At 34.0% G+C, this 26691-nt stretch overlaps 1 protein-coding gene across 8 annotated transcripts in view; it reads right to left on the reverse strand.

Moving 5' to 3' along the window:
• msn (serine/threonine-protein kinase msn) overlaps positions 1 to 26691 on the reverse strand; it is a 288177-nt gene that overhangs the window by 78538 nt on the left and 182948 nt on the right. For 7 of the 8 annotated variants that reach the window (XM_069833247.1, XM_069833249.1, XM_069833248.1 and 4 more), the window contains 3 exons: positions 25087 to 26019; positions 2477 to 2581; positions 1641 to 1697 (listed from right to left, as the gene is read on the reverse strand). In XM_069833247.1, the coding sequence (XP_069689348.1) occupies positions 1641 to 1697; positions 2477 to 2581; positions 25087 to 26019 (1095 nt within the window). The remainder of the gene's footprint in view (positions 1 to 1640; positions 1698 to 2476; positions 2582 to 25086; positions 26020 to 26691) is intronic. The other variant, XM_069833252.1, reaches the window with a different exon arrangement.

Genomic DNA, 26691 nt, shown 5'->3' on the forward strand with positions numbered 1-26691 from the left:
GCCTTCCAACCTACAGTGAGCCTTGCATGGAAAACTTTAGACGTAAATTTTCTACCTGCCAAATACAGCGTAGAAACAATACTAAATTTAGTAAATAGGTTTAATGAAACAGATTCTGTGAATGATGTGATGTGAATTATTTATCACACAATATGGCAATACTTCCAACAACTTCAGTCAAGAGGGTGAGTACCGAATATTATTTATATAATATAGTATATAAGTTTCAATCTGGTGAAACACTGTAAGTTTATGGATGCAAGCAGCGATGCTAGCAGGTGGACTTGCTATTAGTCAGCTAACAGAAACAATGGGAATTTTTACTGGGACTCACTGTATATAAAATTTAAAAGTTATACAGTTAATACAATATTATTTTGGGCAAGATTTTCTTCTAATGGCCTGCATTTAAAAAACTTAAAAAAAAATAAAGTTCTTTTATTCATATGGCTGTAAAAAAATATATGCTTCTAAAGAACGTTTGAAGTTATTTTTAAGTCTCTAAGATTTTTCTTGAACTGCATATAAGGCAAAATTAAAGAAAGTAACAAAATAAATTTATGAGAAGCATAGCTGAAGCAATCTTTGAAACAGTTCTAAGCAGATGGGAAATTGGATGCACTGTAACAACATGCCTAAAAATCACACACAAGTGAAACGGATTAGAGATCAATAAATAAATCACCATTCCTATAGCTGCTTGTGATAAATTATTTATATGCAACAACACACAAGTAAATGAAAAACTGCACACTCCAGCACCAAAATAAAAAGTGCGGTAAAGCATTTCAAACACAATAGACATTAAATGTGCTTTCCAAGAGCATGATATACTTCTGTAAGAATAAAAATAATTATAATCAGCATAAAAGCTATCATTCAAGAAAGCATGACATCCTATATTGAAACATGCATATACCAAAGTACATACAGGCATAAATAATTAACAAAAGCAAGTGAAAACACACATTTTATATTGAGCTTCATACGATCCACAAGAAACTGAAGATATTACAATTATTTTATTATCTCAATCATATTATACCCTAATACTTGTAGCAAATAGGCTTATACTGTGTGTAGAAAATCTCTTTACGCTTCATCGCAATTAATTTTTTAACAGAAACCTATAAAGCTATTAGGTCACTTAATTTTTATTTGTTCAAACATTAGAAGATGTTGTCTTTGGCTGGGCAAAATTTAAACCATGTTTCTGTCGGTCCACGTTTTTTAGAAATAGTTTGGCTAAAATGCAACTGAAAAAGGAAAATGTTATAATACTTAAAAAAAAGAAGTGAAACAGCTATTCTTATGTTTACAAAGATCAATAATATGCACATATGGAGACTCTTCAGTAAATAAACCAAGATGAGAAAAGTAAGTGGTTAATCATCATATTATTAATAGTTAGAGATATTACTATAATTTTATTATATTTCTAATTTCCATATTGTTTCCTGTACTGTATACTAATAAATCAAAACCTTCACCGCTCAAATATTTACAGTCAAGCCAAACACCTTCAGGAACTAGTGGAGTCAGTTATGATAAATTAAAGTTGATTTGGTGGTTTTATTTGCTCAATTTCACCACAAAACCTGTTAACATTGGTAAATATGAAACAAATAACAAAAACTTACCTCTTCACTAGTTGATTTGTCTTGCCTTTGATTGGGTGTACCAGGACTTGATGAGGTCTATAAATAGGTAAAAAAGAATATTAATAGAAAACAATGACGATTGACACAAATTATAGTGAAGTTAGGTTGTCAATATCTTCGGATATATTATTTTAATGTACCGAAGTACATATGATATTTCCATGCAGATATTCTGTGTCATCATACGATGAAAGAGTATCCATGGATAAAGCATCAGCACGTAGAGCTGAAAACCCGGGTTCAAATCCCGGCGCCGGAGAGAATTTTTCTCCGTTCCATTACTCTTTCATAATATCTTTGGAGTTGAATTTTTAAAAGTAAAATTTTCATATCTGAAAATGATTTTACATAAACTCTTTACCATAGTAGCAAAGTAGTGATCAGACCAGCAGCAAATGTAAAATGCACTTATGTACTTTTAGTTATGAAGAAGGGCATTTTTTTTATTCAGAGTCTTTATAAGTAATACATATACCACTGAACTTAATTATTTTGAAGTAATATAAATAAAAATAAGTGGTTCCTTCTCGGAGATAAAGACGTCTGAAGTGTATTGCAAAACACACCTCATTCTAGTGCTGAGGTAATGAAAGCATGAAGACATAGAGGCACAGAAGTAGTAGAACCTCTATGCCCCCAACCCCCCAAGTGCCTTCATGGCATGTAAAAAAATAATAATAATAATAATAATAATAATAATAATAATAATAATAATAATAAAATATGTTCACTTAATTGCCCAAATTAATTTCTGGTGAAGGAAACTACTATACTATGGGAAACCCTTAATAATTTTATTATATACACTGACTCACCTGTGTAAGTAAATCTGGCAAAACTGAGCTAGTGCGGGAACCAGGCGTTGTAAGTTGGCCAGGAGAAGAGTCCATGCGATGAAAATCACGTCGATCTTCACGATTCTAGTACAATAATGAAGCAAAATATATATTACGAATATATTTACATATTAAAATCGTGTAAAAATCTATTTTATTTATTATGCAAGTGTTACTTTTCAATATTACTGGTTAGTTTAATCTCAGACACTTAGCTATCATGTTAGTCAACTAATTTTTAACATTCCTTGAAAGCTCTAACATATTTCATAATCTCTCACATCAATATAAAAAAAAACTGATGAAAAAACACAATGATTGTATTGCGAAATAATTAGGAAAATAGAAATTTTTAAAACTAAATTACACATTGCAAAATTAAACAAAAATAATATAAAATGAATCATCAGACTAATACAAGTGTCTTAACTTAGTATTCTCTTAATTAAAATGAAAGTATGTCAAGAAATTGAATCAACTAAAAGAAAGTGGTTTAAATCTCATTTTTTGTCAAACACAAATATCTCAACCCTTTCCCTGACTCTGGCGTGACATGCCACCAGTGCTTTCATGCTTTGTTGTACATTTTTGTCCTGTCTGTACTAGCTAAGTAATAACTGACAATATGATTGTAAAACTTCAGCTCCTTATAATGAATGTTTATGACACTAGAGCTTAGGTTTATTCTGGTCCGTCACAGGGGGAAAAATAGATGATAACCTTAGGTTGTTGTTGTTATGCAGAAATTTAGTTCACCATGGCCAGGTGTAGTAGGGAGGTGCAGAAGAAAGACAAGTTGTGAAATCGAAAGATCTTCAGCTGTTATTGTACAAAATATTTTTCTAAAACGTGAGTGATGATGAAACAATGATTTAGGAACTTGACAATTCTAAATTACGATATTGTACAGAGTGATACAGATGTTGGTGTTAGTGCAGCAAATGTTTCCAGTGTCATGGCATATGACACTTCTATCTACACCATTTCCCCGACAATCTGCATAAAGGATTCTGATAGTTTGTTACAGAATGTTATGAATACAGTGAAACCTCTTCTTACGGGCACCCCCAAGATACGGACACTGCTCATATATGGACAGATTTTTATGTCCCAACTGAAATAATATAGAAATAATGATAAATTTAACTCTCGTTTACGGACACACTCAGACATGGACACAGACAGCTGTTTCACAGTCCTAAAGCTTGCTTTACCTCCTGACTGCGGATAGAACTTGGATTTCAAGACCTAATGTGTTACAAAAATAGAAAATTTAGTTTCGAGAACTGTACAAAAATTCCTTAACATGAAAGGGTCTCGTAGGCTACTACTAGCCCAGTCAGCTATTCCTTGGTAGCTGGAAGTGGGTGGATAAACAAAGTCATAAAATTTCACCTGTGTGATGGGTCCAAGGTTTCCGTGATCGTGAAATTATATTCGACACATGATAGAGTTAGTACGATTATTCTCTTTACTTCAATCAGTTGTTCTCTTTCGAGAGACATGGCACCTCAACATAAAGGTTAAGTTGAAAACTGTAAATTACAGTACTGCATAACTGTAGACCTAGAATAAAATTGCATGGCACAGTACTATATTTTCCTTTTTCTGTCTTATCTATGTAGTTCAAAGTTGCAAATAATTTACTGTAGTATACTGTATTTGGAATTAAACTACAGTAACACATTTCATTGGCGGCCGGGTAGCTCAGTTGGTAGAGCAGCTGGCTACGGACTGGAAGGTCCGGGGTTCGATCCCAGGTGGTGACAGGATTTTTTCTCGTTGCCAAACTTTCAGAACGGCCCCGAGGTTTACTCAGCCTCCTATAAAATTTCTCGGGGGTAAAAGGCGGTCAGAGGTCAGAGAGTGGTGCCGACCACACCACCTCATTCTAGTGCCGAGGTCATGGAAAGCATGGGGCTCTACCTCCATGCCCCCCAAATGCCTCCATGGCATGTTACGGGGATAACTTTACCTTTTTTTTAACACATTTCATTTAAAGCGTGAAGGGATACATAATGCATATTATAAATTTACTGTTAGATTGGGGAGCCTCTCTCCCAATAAAGGATACCCCCCAGATGCGGACAGATTGTTACATCCCTTCGATGTTCGTAAATGAGAGGTTTCACTGTATTCATAAACTTGTACATATGCTCCCCAGTGCTAAGAAGACGGAGGTTGCAATGAGGAAGTGTATAGTTTGCTCGTTCCATGGAGTTACGAAAGAGAGCAGTGTTAAGTGTGCTAAGCTGTATTGTACTTAGTGTAAAATCTCACGTTTTGGTAACTGTCACATGAAGAAAAATGATCGTACTAAAAAACTATGACATGTTCAAGCATGTATGTGCATGTCCGTGTATAAAAAGAAAGATGCAGATTAGTGAATGGAAGCTTCTTCATAACAATGTTTCATCACAAACACTTCAAGATTCCAAACATTTCCAAGCTGCTCTAGTATAATAGGTTTAAAATATCTGCCAGAAATATAGTGACATTGAAATACCCAGCTGCCAGGGAAAGGTTTAATATTTGTCTCAAATTAAAATTTCAAACTTCAATCTTTTGGGTTCGAGAATATACAGTAAGTGAGTTATCTATTAAAGTACTGTTCAAACTGATAGCCATAAATAGACTTTTTTTTTAAAAGGAAATCTTATTTGAAAAAAGAGAGACCAAAATATAGTTTATGTATCATATGCTCCATATATCATATAGTGCCCAAAACAAACAAATAAATAAATAATAACAATAATGAAATAAATAATATGGAAGTGCACTGACTGAACAATGCAACAGAATGATGTATGGTATGGGAGTACGTATATCTTGTATTGGTATTAATCCACTTATATAAGGAGTGTTGAACAAATATCTGGAATGGGCTTAGGAATCTATCTGGAAACTTGGGCAACGGGTCTTCCTTAGTGGTTTAGTGTTATCATGCTTGCAATGGACTCAATATTAGGGGTTCACAACCAGCTAAGGACAATGGATTTTTAGGTGGAAAAAATTAAAAGTGTGGAATTTACTAGATAAGAATGATGTGCTACTGTCTTCAAATACCAGATTTACAGCATATAAAAAAACCCTTTCTTCAGTCATAAGATGAATAGACAAAATTCTATTCTCAACTCTCGGTAACAGATGTCAGCACATTATGATTACGAAGTATCTGGTAGAAAAGAATTGGAACATGTCAGTTCAAATATGATTTGTTCACAATATTCTATGTGTAATGATTCCCACCAAGTACATTTATAAGATGCACAAATTGACCAGCTGCGAAGTACTTTGGTATTGAAAACCAATTAATCAATCAGTCTGAACATGGGGCAGTTAGTTCATACATTTTTATGTTTACAGTATTGTGCTTGGTGCCATTCTAATGCATTACCCCACCAGATCCTGTTTTCATTGCATCTGTAGTAATTTCTATGATGGACAGAACTGAAGAATGTTTACACATGGAAAGTTGATAGGGAGAAAGAACACACTTCCGAAACATGTAAGGTGAAAGGTGAATCTACTACAATGATCTAGACCCTACTTTTCTCTTGGTCAAAAACAGCAGACCTACAGTAATATCAAATGCATATTATTGATATTCAATGATCTGAAGGTATTCCCACACGAATACATATTCCATTAAACTTTTTACTTAAAAGCCAAGAAAATATTTAAAGAAGTCGTGTACAGAAAGAAAGATGCAGATTTGGTGAATGGAAGCTTCATCGTAACAATGTTTCATCACAAACATTCCAAGATTCTGAACATTTCCAAGCTATCCTAGTGTAACAGTGGCTGGAGTCACCAGTTTTGGATTCTGTAGACTTCTGTTTTCACACATTTTAGTAGCAGAAGAGTAACTGGAAAAAGTGTGTTGGGACAGAAGGAATATATTTAGAAGCAGATAAACTCTTGTTGTAAATTGTTTTTCTCTTTTCTCTCGTCTTATGTAGTTTTTGAACACATCTTTTACACAAGTCACCAAAATGTACATGCAAGCACTGCACAAATTTTTAATGAAATGACATTTTTTACTGCTTCCGAGTTTTACATTAGGAGAAAATTCAGTATGTCTAGGGTACTGTGCTGCAAAAACAGCAAAAAGGTTCAATTATTTCGAAAGCTATATTATACTGCATGGCAAAATACCACCATTATGCATAAAGCAAGCCACAATATGCAAATATATTTTTTCTTAGTTCACACTTATATATTGGTGCATATATTAAAAATGACAATATGTAAGAACTTATGATGACTGGAAAATTTCAATAATTATATTTAAAATCATCACCACATGCACTTATATTGTAAGTCAAGTACTAAATGAAAAACTACATTGGTGGGCTTACAAAATGGGTTACAAGATTATATACATGGTAGAGTCACTAATTTCATAGACTATAGCTGCTGTAAGCACTGATTACAACTGCAGCTCTTATGGACATATAATTTCGAAGTAACCTTCTCAACCTACAATGCACATATGCTGAAAAACAGTTTTGTGTTATACAGTAACTGTAATCACTACCTGTGTGTCATCATTCAGATTATCCATACTTTTCGTGAAATGTTCATGCCACTTAAACAAAGCACCAAGGCCAATGACCATCAAGCATTGTGGAATTTTCAGATCTTTGTTAATGCTTTGCCCAGTGTTTAACATATTTTATAACTGCATGCTGAAATTTTGGAATTCAATGCAAAGTAGCACCCTGTAGTTGCCAGTCCACAAAATTGAGTCTATTATGTACATAATCATTGCACATACTTTCTCACTACTTAAATCATTATGTCAAATAAAGTTGTGTCAATTGAATTGTCTATGAACATCCTTTTCTAAATTCAAATTTACAACCATCCCATAGTTGCAAGCCCTAAAATTAATATTTCTTGCACGATTTTCTATCAGAATTTGCACCAATTTGCTGATTTCATGGTAGTGCACAGACAAGTGTACTACAGACTACTGCTCCAAGAAAATATTTTTGGAACACAAGACCTGTTACTATTTCTTATTTATTTATTTATTTATTTATGAGTATGAAAGAAAGGAGAGGGAAAAAGAAAATTGTTACAAGCCAATTTCAAGTAAATAGCCACTATCTAAGTGCTTAAAATAATATCACAGAAAGTGAAGTGCATGGAGCAGTGGTTTAGTTGGACAGAAAGCAGCCAGAAAGCTGTTCCACAAAATGACAATGTATGCATGTCAGAAACATGAGGCTGCCATACTTGATACCCGATACGACTTCATTTGGTGATTGCTAAATTGATAAGGTGGGTTCCTGTAAATATTTTTTTTCCAACTAAATCACTTGACAGAAACTTATCTGTGAGTGAGGAGGGAAAATCGTAGAGTTTATTTTGAGTGAATCAACATTTAATATTATTTTTATTTAAGTGTTTCAAATAACATAAAAAACGAAATGTATGAAATGAAAGATATAAATTTCCTACTTACAGCTGGAGAAGAAAATTGCTGGAGTAGATTTTGAGTAAATCGTCACATTATTAGTCCAAGAGACTCAAATAAGATCATAGAAACTGACGAGCATTGCATGGTTAGCAGAAATATGTTAAAAAAAACAACAATTTTGTTAAGAGCTCGTTATGTCCGCACAAATCTAGAATAATTAAATTTCTTTGTAAGTACAGTAATATGGTTCTTCTCTGACTCAAGTACTTCTGTCATCTTTCAGTAGTTTGGCCAATAAATCTCAAAATAATACAGAATAATATATGATTCTTCTTTGACTCAAGTACTATTGACATCTTTCAGTATTTTGGCCAACAAATCTCAAAACAATACAGAATAATATGATTCTCCTTTGACTAAAGTACTACTGTCATCTTTCAGTATTTTGGCCAACAAATCTTCACATAATAAGAAATATTTTTATATTCAGTAATATTATTTAGTTCTTCTTTGACTCATGTAGTTCTGACATCTTTCAGAAGCTTTGGACAATGAATTTCAAAATAATGTGGAATGTTTTTATATCCTCATTCATAGGGTGACCAGACGTCCTCTTTTGTCCGGACTTGTCCTCCTTTTTAGGCCCTTGTCCGGGGTCTGGGCGGATTTAAAAAAAAATCAAGAAATGTCCTCCTTTTCGTAATTTGTATGTCTGATATTTTGAAATTATCTTATATGACGCCTTTTTTCAAGTAATTTTCCAGTAGGTGGCAGCAGATTAACAGAATATACTCTTTGCTAACGATCATAACTCTCTTTGCATACAAAGTAATATTACAGTCTAGTATATAGTCATGAAGCTTGAGTTGTTGAGGGTGCTAGCAACAATAGACTGTGCCGGTACTATTTCACATTGTCTGTGATGAGGTGATAGTAGCGATCCTAGTGGTTAGCAACTATCTATGGATACATATTCTCTAAGTACTGAGCTTCGTGACTGTATATACTAGACTGTGGTAATATTAAATTCACATTTTGTGCAGTCTTTCTATGTATTCTGATAATAATTATAGTTCCCTTGGCTTTCATATGTAGTTAACCATAAAATCATTTTATATTATTAAGTTTTATCATAAGTATACTGTAATAAAATAGATACTGGCATAATTTTAAGTATAATATAAGCCTAAGCCTAAATCTAAATAGGCTAATATTTTCTGTCCTCTTCAATAATTACAGTACCCTTGACTTTCATATGTAGCTAACTGTAAAAGCATTCTTATTTAGTTTTATCATAATTATTTTGTAATATTAACATATTTTTAAGTATGACATAAGCCTAAATCTGTACTGTAAATATTTTGTAAGAAAATAGAGATTGACGTAATTTATAGTATAATATAGGCCTAAGCTTAAATCTAAGTACATATTTTCTGTCCTCTTTTTTCGAACAATGTCCTCCTTTTTGACGCTTTGTATTCTTTTTTCTATCGATGTGAATCTGGTCACCCTACTCATTCAATATTCAAAATATATTTCTGGACTAATGATTATATAAGTGCCCAGAATAAGATGTAATTCAATGTATTATACTTACAGAAATGCATATCATAGCAGGCAACTATACAGATTTCGTACATAAATCATAAAGGTGGATTATGCACTGAAAAGTAATCAGTTTCTCAGTTCTAGAATGTTCACATTACAGATACTATCACAATACACACATTTCGTTTCAAAACGGTTTAAATTTCATATCCTAATTTTGTTTCAAGGGCAATATAAACGAATGAGACAGACAAGAGATTGTCACATTAAAAATTTCTTTAATAACTACCATACTGTGTGTTGCCATTCTTGATAGTTCAGTGGTTACAATGCTTACTCATGCACGAGATTCGCAGATTCGAACTCAACTGAAAGCTATAAAATCCTTAACACAATTTTCTTTGGAATCACAGTGAAGCTTAGAGGTCCTGTATAATAGTTTATCCATAAATCAGTCAGAGGGCTTTGGCAAAGTTTACCAGCTATTTTTCAGTCATGCCAAAATTAAACTCTGAGAATCATCAGTAGGGACACTGTAACACTGTAAATAAAACATATCAAAGTCGGCAAAAAAAAAAAAAAACTAATATAATTTGTGGGGGAAAAGAAAATCGTTATTTAAACATACAAATCCTGAAAAAGTCGTTATTTAAACAAGTAAATTATGAAAAAAGTAGATATTTAAGCATGTAAATTGTGAAGAAAAAGTCTGATGTTAAACTTGGAATTACTACTTACTTACTTACTGGCTTTTAAGGAACCCGGAGGTTCACTGCCGCCCTCACACAAGCCCGCCATTGGTCCCTATCCTGAGCAAGATTAATCCAGTCTCTATCATCATATTCCACCTCCTCAAATCCATTTTAATATTATCTTCCCACCTACGTTTCGGCCTCCCCAAAGGTCTTTTCCCCTCTGGCCTCCCAACTAACACTCTATATACATTTCTGGATTCGCCCATACGTGCTACATGCCCTGTCCATCTCAAACATATGGATTTAATGTTCCTAATTATGTCAGGTGAAGGATATAATGCGTGCAGCTCTGTGTTGTGTAAATTTCTCCATTCTCCTGTAACTTCATCCCTTTTAGCCCCAAATATTTTCCTAAGAACCTTATTCTCAGAAACCCTCAATCTCTGTTCCTCTCTCAAAGTGAGAGTCCAATTTTCACAGCCATACAGAACAACCGGTAATATAACTGTTTTATAAATTCTAACTTTCACATTTTTTGACAGCAGACTAGATGACATAAGCTTCTCAACCGAATAATAACTGGCATTTCCCATAATTATTCTGCGTTTAATTTCCTCCCGAGTGTCATTTATATTTGTTACTGTTGCTCCAAGATATTTGAATTTTTCCACCTCTTCGAAGGATAAATCTCCAACTTTTATAGTTCCATTTCGTACAATATTCTGATCACGAGACATCATATACTTAGTCTTTTCGGGATTTACTTCCAACCCTATCTCTTTACTTGCTTCAAGTAGAATTTCCGCGTTTTCCCTAATCGTTTAAGGATTTTCTCCTAACATGTTAAACATGGAATTACTTTTAAAAAATAAGTAATAAAACACCATTTCCCCTACAGGTTCCCCCAATATTAATAAGGCCGATTATCATACACTAGATGGAGAAAAGTGTCACGTGAATATAAAAAAACATTTGGCCTATGTTTATTTGCACACTATAACAGCCCGCTTGGCTGCCGAATTATCAAAATGCATGATTCCTTACTTTTTGTTGTGTACTCTTGCTCAAAATGCGTTAAATATCTTTCACACATTTCTTCTTATTGTGTTAGTGTGTAACAAACCTAACCATTGCACATGTATGCGATACAGAGATTTTAATTTTTCGCAGCTGAGCAGCTATGCTTTTTACATGATAAAATATGAAAGACAAACCCATTTTCGCACTTAATTCGAATGCTTCATTGTCGAAAATAAAATAATGAAATTTCGTGACCAATAAATGTACGATTCAACTATATTTGTAAAAAAAAAAAACCCGCGTTTAATGTAAAAAAATTGCCAAATTCGCAAAAAGCGGGTAAAACGAGCAAAATTCAAGGCAAATCGCGATTATAAAACGTGTCTTGTTCATACCTATAAAAATTTTAACTCTGTCACTCAATTAGCAGAAATTCGTTAAAATCGGGTGTTCCCAGTCATAAGTCACACCTACTGTCTACCATACAAGTGTCGTCCCCATCTATGAAATGGAATCTTCTCACTGCCAGACCAGCAGAATCCAAAAAGGCCTAAATGACTATATGTCAACAAGCAACCAACAATCTATTTATTGTGTAAGATGTATAATGAGAAAGTATGTGCAATTTATAGGAATCATTAAAAGGCCTTCAAATGACATCGTCACAGGTACTATGAGACTAACAACTATATCCTACATATTTTAATGTCCTGGCAACATTATGCATAATCACTCAGTCATGAAGTTCAGCCCTTAACTCTCAGCTCCGAGGCTTTGTAATGCATGTCTTGCTTACTTCTCCACGATAAACAAAAATGCTATTGCTTTGTGATAATAAATGTGCTACAGAAACAGCCTGCAGTGCATTTCTTTCAGTGACTCAGTTTGCATGGTATAAAGTATTCATTAGAACAACGAATATTTATGTATGAGGCATACATAGAAACTAAGAAATCTATAGTATTAATTTAAATTTATAAGTTTTTCTGGAGTTACCATATCTTATAAGAATATAATTCAAACATTACTTTAAATGTACGACAAATAAGAGTTTTTTAACACGAAAGATCTGCGAAAAAAGCGTGTTTTGACTGAAGAGTAGATGATAGTGGGAAACGGCTTGAAAATTCATCTCGTAAATCTTTATCATGTTTCGAAGTTGGTGTTTCGAAGACATGTACTTAGAGAGCAGCAAAGTTCCTTCTCCTAAAGACCTACAGAAAAATGTTGTGCATAGATTTCATGAAGTAATTAATTATGCAGACAGAGCAAGATTTCCATCTCAGTTTATATAGTCTGTCTATGATGGTCTTGTTGATCCTGAAATTACGTTTTTCACAGATTAGGTCTGGTTTCACCTTAATGACTATGTAAATTCACAGAATAACAAGTACCAGAATATGGATAATCCTCACCTAACATATGAGTTGCCATTACATGATTTATATTTGGATGTATGGTACAGAGTCAATGCTAGAGAAATAGCAGGGCAAATATTTTTTTATGATACAGTAAGGGCAGAAACATATTTTGGGAATATTCCATGGCCACTAATTAATAAATTGATAAATGAAGAAAAATTCGACTGATATTTTCATTTGGATAGTACAACTGCGCACAATGTGCATTATTCAATGCATATGTTGGAATTTTTGTTCAATGATTGGACAATAAGTAGAATTGTGGCCATCGAGATCTCCCATGTTACTTTTACTTGTGGGGAAATCTTAAAGACAGGGTTATGAAACTAACACCAGTACACAGCAGGATCTGGGAAACATCCTACAAGCCAATCCATTAATTACACATGATGAGCTGCCATATATTTCTCTGTGTTCAAGAGGTGTCAAGCATGCACTCAACAAGATGGCAAACATTTTTTAGCAGTTCTTGCAAAGGTATGCTTAGCTTTTAATTAAATTGAATTGTTGAGGTGTCTACATAGACCCTGTGGATGACTCATTCTCCTTATGTGAGCTGATGTCTAGCTGTCACTAGTTATCCTACATATCAGTGCACAGCAGGGCCAACATCTAAAGGAAGTCTCTCTCTCTCTCTCTCTCTCTGTGTGTCTATGTGCGCATATAAATTGTGAAGTGTAAATTTTTCGTAATTAATTTTGTTCAAGAAATATATATTCTAAATATATATGTTGAAGTGTGTCAATTTATATCCTTTCTATTGGGAATTATAATTAATGTTTTATGTGTTAATTTGTTTAAATCTTCAAGCAAACATAAGTTACTCTGTTAATTAACACTTTGTATGTCTGCCATGAAAAATAAACAGTGAATTGTGAAAAAAGTTCTAATCATTATGCTACAGTGTTATAAGACTATACTTTCTACAAATCATCATGAACATCATGATCATGATCATGATCATCATCATCATCATCATCATCATAATCAACATCACCACCACCACCACCACCACCACCACCACCACCACCACCACCACCACCACCACCACCACCACCACCACAATCTCACAGATGAGTGATAAGCTATGTGACCTGCCTCTTAAATGGTAAAGCAGAAGATATTCTGAGATCCTGTCATGGTCCATTCTGTTAACACGGTTCATCCAATTCTTTCTGTGTTCATATGTAGTTTAAGAAAAGTTCAATTTTTAGTTTTTCCATTGGTATACCACTTCTTCTGTGGTCTCAATTGGTAAAATCTGCAGTATGCTCCATAAATCTAATTTCCGATCCTTTAGGTGTGTTTCATCCGTTTCCTAATTGTCGAGATTTCACCATTCTTAGGAGAGAATAGGCATAGCAAGAATTTAATGCAAATTCAATCTTCTCTGTTTATGGGCTTTTGAGGATTTTATTAGTACTGAATTTATAATGACCGAAGTTTTTACAAATTCAACAATTTTCTGAACGAGATCGTCTTTATTCATGAATGATAAGTAATAATCAGGGTAATTAAAACAGCTGATTCTTTATAATATTTGTACCTTTTTAATGTGACAACGTTTTTTAGTTTGTGTTCACATTCACGTTATGCACTGTTTGTGTTTTTGTTTTTTGAAAGAATTTTAGATAAGGGTACAAATAGACACAGCCGCTGATGCACCCTTTTTAAACCACATTAACCCAACCTAATCTTTCTAATATTTTGTTATTAAGACAAATTATTATTTCGTAATAAAATAAATACTTTTGAATTTATCAGTTATTAATTAAATCCATTATTACGAGAAAAATTTGTAAGAAACACGAGAAGTTATTCTTAAAAATTGTTAAATACATCAGAAATATTTGAAAACAAAATCTTATTAATTACGAAATTTCGTATAACGTCTTGATACAAAATTATAAGATTTAATTTATAATTGCGTTAAATTTTCAACTATCACTAACGAGTTATGTATAAATAATGAAGCATAATTTTTCATCATAAAATATATCTTCAGATTATTAATTTAAGAGAGAGACAGAGGGGAGAGGATGCAAGGGATGAAAGGAGGAAGAGAGAGGGGGAAAGTGCAATGTCTTAAAATATTACATTTTTAAAAATACACTGTACATATCAAAATGTTATCAAGCTGTATGTTATTTTTAAGCATACCCTCTAACTCTACGTTATACTTCTAACAAACGCTGGGTTAATAGATAATCAGGTTACAGTAGGCATTAGAGCATTGTGAACTAATTAACATCACAATCTATTGAAGGAAATATGCAAACTAAATCACAAGGTAGAGTTAAAGTAAAGCAAGTTGTTCAAATAAAGAGAATACATAAACATACATGTAACACAAGCTGGAAGATCAAGGTTTTCTCCGTCCCCATTCCCCAATGGAATCATTTCAAATGTTTGGAGAAAATAATATTACTTTGCAAAATACTAGGCTCAGCTGTAACTGTATGTTAACATGTTTATAGCTCATACTACCTATTTAAGAGGCTAAAAACGGTTACTAAAATGTTAACAAGATGAAAAGTCAAATCAGTGGCGGTGCATCAATAAGAGCATAAGAGCATGTGAACACCTTGTTTCCGTTAATGTACAACTATTTTTATTATTTAATCCTTAAAGGAGCAGTCTGCAATAAAATTAAATTGGCTTTAATCAGACACGTTTTTCAATTTTAGTAGAATGTACTTTATATGTCAATGTGAGATATGGTTCTTGATTTTCTGACTTCACACAAATACTTATGACGTCACATCATAGATACTGAACTGGCTGACCAACGAAGTGGAAAAGCAGATGATTAGAAGAAAGCGAATGATTGTTGTGTCTATAGCGGTATGATCTGTGATTGCATAGTAAACTGAGAACATCTGTGAGTGCTGTTGGGTGTTCCAATCACTTCCAGGAAACTGATTTTGAAGAATTGTCTCTACTAAAAAGACGTTTAATGAAAGACAATAGAATTTCTATGAAACTGAAGAAAACTGCTGACCCTTCCCTATCTTTGTAAGGAGAATCTCCCCAAGACAGTTCTGATACTACACACTCCTCTACTTATAAACGAAATAAGGTCGTCAAAGAAGCAATAGCAAGTATCAGTGATAAACCTATAGCTGAAAATATTGACGTGTGTGTGTAGTTCTCGAAGAGGCTGAAAATTCACAGGAACCTAATATATGCAGTGTGAGATAAGTGTGAGACGCTAAGAAATATGTGTGGTGAATCTGATATGAGTGAGCCAGAAACTGACTTAGATACATCTTTTCAAATAGAAGAAGAAACTTCAAATTCTAATTCATCAGGTTCCGAGGATGTTGCACATGAAACAAAAAGTAATATAGGGACCCAAAAAGTATTTTTTGTATTCTGGTCAGTGTTACAAATTTTGTTTCACTTTTGTAATATTTGTCACCCCTCTGTTACAAATATTTCGGTAATAACAATAGGAACATTGCTGAAAGTTAATGCAGTGTGTCAGAATGCCCATAACTGGGAGTGGCAGTCCAAACCGAGGTACAATAAAAGCCCCATAGGAAGCATAGCAGTGAGTTCTGCATTATACTTGTGTGGTATAGAGTACAAATTGTTTGAACATTTTATAAAATAATTTCAAAATTCGTAGAACCAACAGTCAGATTTAGTTATTTTCAGATTCATGAACAACTAAAAGATAAAACCGCTCGAATCGTCGGTAATGGCCAATTTGACTCATCCGGTTACATGCAAAATATGTGATTTACAGTGTAATGAACTTCGATTAAGATAAGATTGTAGTCTTCGTAGTTCTGCAAAAGAGCCTAATTGTAGGCGATCTTGAAAAAGCAGCATGCGAAAAAGTTCTAGATCGCTTAAAAGAAAAAAATAAACATTACCCTCTTTCTGTCTGACTGCCATAGAGGAATAATGAAATTGATAAGGACCAAATATGAATGAATGGATCATCAATTTAACATTTGGCACATGGCAAAAACACATGAGAAAATACAAATGTGGAAAGACAGCATCATAAATCACTTATGGTGGTCATGTGCTACATGTGAAGATGATTCTGGCGACTTAGAAGACAGATTTATTTCTATATTAAATCATGTTTGTAATATACACGAATGGGGAGGAACAGAGACATATAAAAATGTGCACACATTCATCCATACAATAGTGAGAGGGAATGGATCCAACCTGGATACAGCGATTACAATGCTCTGAAAAAAGTTGTATGTAACCTGCCTTTTTAAAAGACCTAAAGTAGACTAATCAGTTTTGTCACACCAGCAAACTTGAATCATACCATAACGAGAGATTGGTTTACACCACTAAGAGAAAACCATAATTACAACGTGAAAAGAGATGCAACTGACTCCAGACTTCAATACTATAAAGCCACTAAACGATGGGTGGAAAAGAAAAATATACAGCGGGAAGGAAAACGCGTGGAGAGAAGATATACAGAGAAATGTCTTGGAAGTAGCTCATAGTTATCAACTACCACAATTCGATGATGCACATGTTTTAGAGGTTCCCTCGAACATAGCCATGGTGCCTAAACCGTCTGACTCAACAACTATGGCACAATAAAATAATATAAACCATATAATTTATTGCTGATGTGAGATAAACCTGCATCTGCAGTCCCTTCGTAACAAACAGTTCATGTCTCATATACATTCACTCACTCAATGAAGGCGTTGACTTAGGTTATAATGGATTGAAATATTAAACCTTTTCAGTTTGAACCCTTATCAGACGCAAGTCGTTTTAATCACTATGAGTGTGAAATTCACAATAAACAGATTTTTTAAATGGTAGGGAGTACAGGAAATAAGTATTGGTGTAAGTGTACAAAATGTGAAACAATGGAAACAGACATGGAGAGTTTGTGTTGCTGTGAAATTGATAATGTTGTTCATCTAAAAAAAGAAAATATTGTCTGTGTTATGGATAATCCTTATTTTCAAACACTTATTTTAGACACAGAGGTGTTAAATTTGACTAGACATAATCTTAGTCTAAAAACTCTAACAAACAGAAAAAAAAAAAACTACTTACAAAAGACAATCCAACGAACAAAATATGGCAATATGTTGCTTATAAGCAGTTTGTTACTTGGATAAATTCGTGGACAGCAATAGGAAGAAGGAATAGAGTGGTTACACCTTCATGTGTAGTGAATAAAATTAGAACAATATTTCCGGAACAGAATGGACTGTACACAGGATTTAAACTGGAACAGAGTTTGGGTAAGTTATTATTATTATTATTATTATTATTATTATTATTATTACAGTATATGAATGTGACAGGTCCTAAGTGACTGTAACATATAAATATGTATTTACTCGTTCTACACTGTACAGTATGTTAAACGGAACTAAAATGCAGGCGTATGAAGCGATCAATGTTTATGACGTCAGAGCTTGCAGCAAGACCTTTAATATTTCGCGAACTAAAAGGCATAGAGGGATGTGACAAACGCTATTAATCCAAGGATTACTTAGGTAAACATCCTATGATATAATCCAAATTTAGAATTTTATCGCGGGCTGCTCCTTTAAGCAGTCGCACCTAACTTTGAAACATTAAGAGTCGCACAGGGTGATGCTGACAGTCCAAATATAATGGGTTCTTATGGGCTATTATTTTAGTGAACAATTAAAATAGCGCTCTTTTATATTTATACAACTATATGAAATACTTTAATACCTATCACAATGTTATAATTAATGTACAGTAATTGTAATATTTCAGTACTGGTTCATATGTAATATTCGAATGTCTATTCATTCCTAACCATAATTTACTTTTATCTTCCTTTCTAGACCATTTTCTTGATTTTTCTGTGTGCATAGTCACTACAGGATCCACTTCGGAAGTCCCAGAAATTTAGAAAACAAACATACACACATTTATTCAGACCACCAGCTTGAGCAGACTGAGGCACACTCTGCTCCATAGCGCACATAAACAGTCGCGTGGGGTGTTGGCGTCACCTTACACCACTTAAACTGTTATTATTTCAAGTACTCGAATTCCGATTTCAAACATTTTTATGCTTATTGTTGCCTTTAACAATTCCAAGAAAGGTACTGAAAGTTTCAGAAGTGCACGCTTATTCAATATGTAGTTAACAGCTCCATATATGTGACTAGGGTGTTAGTGTAGTATTCGAATTGAGTATTTTAAACTTCCCGCAACTTTCATAGACTTCTTGTATAAATTTGGCAACATACATTCACATGCAAACCATGCTCTTTTCAAGGTTACACGACTTAACATGCATGTGCGGGATAAAATTTTCTGTAGCTGGCTGCTTATGACTCATCAAGAGCATAAAGTGTTAAGTGCACATTGAATCTATCCTGCACATGTCAGGTGCGTTGATGCATTCTCGAGGTAGAAAATAGTCTGTATTTTAGTCTATAGGTGTCAGCATTTCTCACAGCTGAGCTTTTAGTTTGTATGGGTGTGTACAATGCTGTTACAAGAGTGTAATTTGTGTATTACTGTACTAAACTTCAGAGTACTTTAGTTAGCTATGTGCCATGCTAGTGATAATGACATATCCTACAAGAAAAACATGGTGAACAAACTGAAATAAAATAATTGGACTTACACATGGTCTTTTTTCGATAGTGATATGTTAGAATCATGACATTTCATATTAAACCTATAAATTTTGATCAATGATTTGAAGTTCTCTTCGGTTTTGGAATACAAAGTTGTGAAGACAAGCAATATTTTATCATGAGCCACTATTAAGTCAAATTGTCTACACGCACGCACGCACGCACACAAGAACAGCATTATGTATCTTTGACAGGATTATCTGTCTAACAGCATAAAAGAACTCTGCTTCTGCAGCTCGATTTTCACAAAATTTTGTATTTATGTTCTGAGGAGGAAAATGTAGATATGGAATGCATCAGATATTATCAATCCTTGAAAGTGAATTCAAATAATGTTATTAAATATTGAAAAGTGAGGATATCATGCATTGTTATATTCTGAGCATTACATATATTTGCCAGTATCATAATTTGTCTGTAACAATATCCCAATTTAACTAAAATTAATCAATGATGTTACAACTGTCACTAAAAATTGTGCTTTAACCATAAGTCTCGCAAATCTATTTGGCACTTGTGAGGAAAGAGAAAGTTAGTAAGCGAGCCTTTATGATGGTGGCCCTGTGCAGGGTTAGCTCAAGCAGAGGGGTAGAAAAGGGAGGAGCAATGATACTAAGAAAAGTATGCTCCGTTGCTTAGATGAAGTCGACCTGTAGGCAAGATGCCACCGATATTTTTTAAATTAAAATATAGCAGGCCTACTAAAAGGGGATGTAGGCCTAGTCAAAAATAGGTACAGAGAGTAGCAGAGGAAAACAAGGTGTCTAACAACAGTGAAGAGGATTTTGCCTAAACAAAAATAGCATGGAGCCGAAGGAACATCAATGTGTGCACCAGAGAAGAAACATCGATGGCTAAAGATCACTACTAATATTGACGACTTTGACAAATGTGTGATTTCACAAATTCTATCTTTTTCACAAAATTTCTCCTACAATTTCGAAGTTATTACCCATTCTACACGAAATCACCCATCATTCAATGTGGAGCACTTGTTTTTAGGAGTATTTTAAGAGAGTTGGAGTTCAAGTGTAAGAAGACGAGAAAAAACATAAGTTTTCTGATCATGATCGAGAGGTAAAGAATATCATTTCTATCAGTTGTAAAGTTCAGAGAGAAAGGTCAACTCATAATTTTCTAGAGGGAATATAACTATATACATAGAAGCCACAATAATGATGATAATAATTATATTTATACTGGCAGAGTTAAGGCTATAGGATCTTCTCCTACACTCTACCAGGTGACAAAGTATATGAGTGAAAATTTAACAAAAAGTTAAAGAACAGGATACTAACATATTACAAAAAATAATAGAGGGTATGATGGAGATCATAATAACGAATTACAATGAAAGCAGTAGTGGTAGAGTAGTGGCAACAATTTCTAACAATAACAATAAACGCACAGTCTGTAACATGTTATTAGAATTGGTGTTCATGACTTATTGGTGCTTCTTTGCTTAACATTTCAAATTTCAGGGGCCAAAAAGATTTGCAATACTTATATCAAAAGTTGTCAATTGCACACAAGTCATGGCAACTGGAACTACAGTCACACCATGCGTGTTTGTTTATATCTATTCTAAACCTACCTACATCCATTTCAAATAGTGAACTTATATGAATTCTTGATTTGAAAGTCATTCAGAGTCATTAAACTCAAAATCATTACGAAGTACGTATAGGCATAGAATTTATAAACAGAGCAATCTTAAGGATATTTAGAAAGCTAGGAAGCTACAAGATGATGGACAGTCAATCAGAACATAACCCCACAATGTTCAATTACGAAATTTAATAAAATACAAATGTAGGTATATAAAATTTCTCAATAAACAGGTAACGGAAGTTTTTGGATCAAATTAATGTTAGCACAAAACTTCTAACGTTCTGAAATTTTATTGAATTGTGAATCATTAAACAGTAATTATTAAACTTCTGTTAAGACCGCACTCTACTTCCTTCCAAAGAATGTTTTTTTTTTAATGAAAACAAACTATAAACATAATATTGTTTATATATACTTTTATCTACTCCATTATATGACAATTCTATATCTTTTCTATTGTCTAGAAAACATAGAAAACATTATTCGAATACAGACTCAATGTAAGGCACAGGCTGGAAGTCAGAAGGATTTGAGAGCCATGCATTGGGATGCTAGAAGGCGAATGGTATAACCACCATCTGCCTGATACCATTGGAAACAATCCTTTTGGATATCAATGAAGCAGAAGTAATATTCTTAGTACTTCGGTATCAGTTGTTTATATATATATATACAGTGAAACCTGCCTTTGCAGTCACTTCATTTAAACGGCCACCTGGCCAAAAGGCCAATTTTCTCTGGAACCAATTGGATTTTCCATAAGATCAATACAAATTCTCTCTTTATTTAGCAGCCACCTCATGCGCCGGCCAGCGGCCGGGGTCTATTTGGATTGGAACCTGACTATAACAGTCACTGTCCAACAAAAAATATTTTCACGGATATTGTCTGACCTATTTTTTCGATGGTTAAGGACAGGAAGCAATGTCACGAGGACAATAGCTAAGTGTACAATGTACACCCTCCATATCTTGGGGTTTGTTGGTTACTGTTTCATGACTCTTTTGTCACTTTCCACTCCGAGCCTGCACAGCTATAAATTCTTACTCGTTTTTAAAGGATTGAAACACGGACTTTTTCTATCGAAAGTGTCACAGAATGTTTTAGGTCAATAGTTAACCATTCGAATTTTTTATTTTTTTTTCTCCTCTTTCTATCTTTCTCTGTTTGGACCAGCTTTTACGAATTTTTCTTCTTTTCATTCAATTGATTCAGAGGAACTGTGCAGTTAGTTAGAGAGAGAAATCATGTATACAATAAGTCTAGAGTGCTGTTAAGTTTAGAGGTGAGACGAAAAATGATTGAAGAAAGTGAGAAGGGGACATCTGCGAGAAAAATTGCAGAAATATTAAAATGTGGAAGGACACAAATAAACGGTATAATTAAGAATAAAGATGAAATATTAAAATAGTGGGAGAAAAATATGCGTGGCAGCCAAAAAAGGAATAGAGAATCTGTGTTTAGTAATATGAATGATTTCGTTTACGAATGGTTCAAGTGTGCGAGGGCGAAGAAATTGTCAGTATATGGGCCTATGATTCAAGAGAAAGCTCTTGAAATTGCCAAAGAACTCAATGTAAGCTTTAGAAAACGGCATAACATTGCATTTCGTTCTGTATCTGGTGAAGGAGGTGACATTGCAGCCAATGTTATTAAAGAATAGAAAAAATAGACTGCCTTCAATTCCTGCGGAATATGAACTCAGAGACATTTACAATGTTGACGAAACAGGTTTTTTTTTTTTTCAGTGCCCTCCCTAACAAAACTTTATCGCAATGTGATCCGTGAAATTGGTGTTTCTTCCCCCAAATACGGTATCACACCTTCAGCCCCTTGCTCAAGGTATTATCCAGTCATTTAAACTGAGGTACCACAAGCGAGATTTGAAAAGGCTAGTTGAAAGAATAGAAGAGGCTGACATTAATATGGACGATTATTGTACATGCACAGCACTAAAAAGTAAATGAAATTCAGTATTTTCATGCTGATTCATAAAAAACCGCAACCTTAATGAAGCGGCCACCTGATAAAACGGCCATTTTGCAAGGTAACTTCAGATGGCCACTTTAGACAGGTTTCACTGTAGTTAGTTCCGGTAGTTTCCTAGTACCCAGTATTAGTTACATAAGTTCCTTACATAAACGAAGCAAAAAGTTGCCTTAGCTTTAAAAGAAGAAAAATTTTAAAGTCCATTAAACATTAAATGCAAAAATATTTTCAAAATATATAGTTGTCTGTAACTGTCTTTACTATTAAACATACTTGTATAGAAATGGTAATATTTCATAGATAAACCTGCAATTTACTGTCTTGTCCAAACTCAAGGCGGACCAATTCAAACACAACAGAAGGCTTATAATTATAAACAGCATTCACAAAAACCTTTTGACATAAATTTACATTAAATTTAGCAAAAAGCTTGAGCATTTTCCACAGAACCAGATACTTGCAAAGAATATATTTGTCACATTTGAAATGTCAAAATGAGGATAAGAACGAGAAAAAGAAGAAAAATATGCAGAAGAGGAGAAAAACAAAACATAACACAAATGAAACAATACAACACAAACAATACAAAACAAAACACAGGACTAAAATAAGAAATGAACATCAAAACAAAAATCAGTTACTGGCGTGTGCCCTGCAGTTGATGGTACAAACTTTTACTCCTTTCCTCCATGCTGGTTTCTGAACAATGTGTAAAATGATGTATTGTGGCATGCTGATCTGCTTCAATTTTTATGAACTGTTGCTACAGGGACTTTTGATTATGTTGCATGCTGCATTCTTCTTTGAACTACATTTGATGAAATATATCCGTGTGCCAACTTTGTTTCACTTCATCATTTGACTCAAAACTAATCTTCCAAATCTCCATAATCCATGCAGTGAAGTCTCCATGAATTTCTTTGGGTGGACATATTTTGTCATTGTACTGATATGAGAAACTATCACATGAATTAGATTACTTATACATGATTAGTTAATTCTTTTAGATACGTTTTAGGTCTCTTCATGCACCTAGAAACCTCGAATCCAATTCATTCCGTTGCATTAGACTTCTCTTGTTTTGAAAGCTGTGAGTAAGTCTTCATTGTAAGCTGGACAGTGCTCAAAGCATGTATTTTGATTTTCAGCAAAGAGGAGTGAAGCATGATAAAGCATGTACATTGTGCCTGTTTTATTCTATTCTCTGAAGGGAAAAGTGCTTGGGATGTGCCATTCTAATACTGCCACAGAAGGATTCAGAGAAAGAATTTATGTTGATACAACAATTCAAGTCATCCATTTGCACATGTCAGATGTACATACATCTTTCTGCAGTTTGCAGAAAATGCATTTTACCCATCTTTTCTTTTTACTGTAGGTTAGTATATATTTTTCACACAATGAAATCACTTTTTATGCATAAGGTTCATTTTCAGCATCACACTATGCAGTCAAGGAAGATGAAGAAACTGTTTATATCAAGTTGGAGGTTTTCATTCCATGCTTTTCTTGCAAGCAGTAAGGAGTTAGTCTGGTTTTGCACATCACACAAATGACACACGGTAAGGACAGACAACATACATAATAATTGGAGATATGTTCCAACAACTCTTTTGCTACTAGAAAATAACACTGGCTTTGTAAATGATTTCTATCGTAACTCTCTATCAGAAAATGACAGTTTTTGGAAGACAATGTCGAAAAAAATAATTAATGTTGTAAGAAACATGAAGCTACTTTGTAGAAAAATGAATATTTTTAGGATGCAGTTCATATCACATATAATATGTCCAATAGATAACTTATTAGCACTAGATTAATACTCTTTGAAAAATGAAATACTATCTATCAAACTATAACGCAAATAAAATCTTTAGATGCTATTATCAAACAGAACATAATTTAATATTAAATTATTTGGAAAATAACTTACAATATCATTACATTTTTTAATTAGAACGTGCTCATAATGTAGTACAGTATAGCAAGAACTGTTTTTTAAAGATATTGCCTTACAAGCCTTAATGAATGTATTCATGTAAGAACTGTCTCTAAACTACGACAAATCTATTCAAGCAAATTATGCAATACAGTATCTAGTTGTATAAGATTAAAATTTTTGAAGATACCCAAAGAGGAAGTTGTGAGTAAACCTACTCTAGATGTACCAAAAATGGCATGCCGTTTCCTCATCTCTCTATTACTTGTGTCAACCAATGCGACGTCTCAACGTGACCACACTAACCTGTCGCAAGCTGTACTCTTCCCTCCCTCCTGTACCTGCTCCACCAAATTCGGAGGACATCATTGAGGCAATATTGCTGCTGCTCCCCATGTCCACAAGAGGACGGCTGTTACGCCTCCGCATCCGTTCCGCCTCTCGAGAAAACCTCTGCTCCACATCCAGTCGTCTTGCCTGCAGTTCATCCCGAAGTTCCTGGCGATTTCTGAGCAGAACAATGTCTCCTTCTGTCTTCTCCCTTCGAGGCCTAATGGGATGGTCCAGAATAGCAGATGCACGTTCGTTGGCAGCTTTATTAAGACTGAAATCTGTGAGCACAGGTTCTCCGTTCTTGATGCCTGAACCCCCACCCTTTTTCCCAACACCAAGAATATTGAGACCTGACAATGCAGATATCCCACCGGCAATGTCTGAGCCACGACGGACGTTTCCTGAAAACAGGAAGCCCCCACTTCCACCCGAACTGTTCTTAGATTCCAGTAACACAGCTGAATGACGAGAAGAGGCAGGAAAGAAATCTGAATTTTCCCTTCGAAAACCACCATAAGGACCAGTTATCCTTGAATCAGATTCATTCCGACGATGATGAGGTACAATACCCTTTTGATCTGCTGCTGATGAACCAAACATTTCCTTGTTAGAGTTTTTCTTTGTGGACCCCAGTCCACGATTTTGCTGATTCTTTTTCTCAGCAGGTGTTGCACTACTTTTTCTATTGGCACTAGTTTCTTCATTATTGCTAACATTTCTCTGTTGATTTTTCACTGGACTGTTGGAGTTTTCACTTATTTCAGAATTATTTGTTTCCAATTTCATCTTGTCCAAACGTTCATTGAAACCTTGAAAGAATCTGGCGAAGTCCCAGTCTTTGAGTAACAACTGCTCATCGAGTTCCGAGTGTCGATTCTGCTGTTGTAAACGTGCTGAGGCTTCTTTCTGCTTATCCATAAGGAAACAGTATATGGGCATCACAATAAAGTAAAGTAGACTAAATTATGTAAAATAAACTAATCAAACTGGAAATTAAGAAACATGAAAACAAGTCCACATCTAGCAAATATTAACCCAATCTGTTATAATATATTCCTTTAAAATGATAATGGTTACTTTAATAATAAGATAGGCTATATGTACAAAACTGAAGCTGCTTTAGCCATAAGATTCGGTTAAAAATTAGAGACCATAAAATAACAAAACATTATATTAAAGTTAACATTATAGCACATAAGAGCTTAGTGATATGTTCATTATGGCTAGGGTTGCCATAACCTGATTGAATAAAGTGCAAGACACAGAATACAATTCAGTTGTAATGCACATTATGTAAGATCGTGCCTAATGTACAATTTGAACAAGAATATACAGGAAAATTATATATTGATAAAAAAAGTCATTGCTTCTTATCGAACTATTGATTTCATTTTACATACATTTGCAATTTTCTGTCTTACAAAACCAATATTTGTTTTTCTGATTTCAGAACAGAATCCAAAAATTGACATTTTCCCTTATTATTATCGAGAGCTCTGACCAGGTGACATGCTTAATGTTATAATGAGTCTGTAAAATTGTCCTCACGGAATGTGTTAATGGTCTGTTTATTTTATC

Source organism: Periplaneta americana, chromosome 8 (genome assembly GCF_040183065.1).
Source record: "Periplaneta americana isolate PAMFEO1 chromosome 8, P.americana_PAMFEO1_priV1, whole genome shotgun sequence".
In the NCBI taxonomy this organism is placed as follows: Eukaryota; Metazoa; Arthropoda; class Insecta; order Blattodea; family Blattidae; genus Periplaneta; species Periplaneta americana.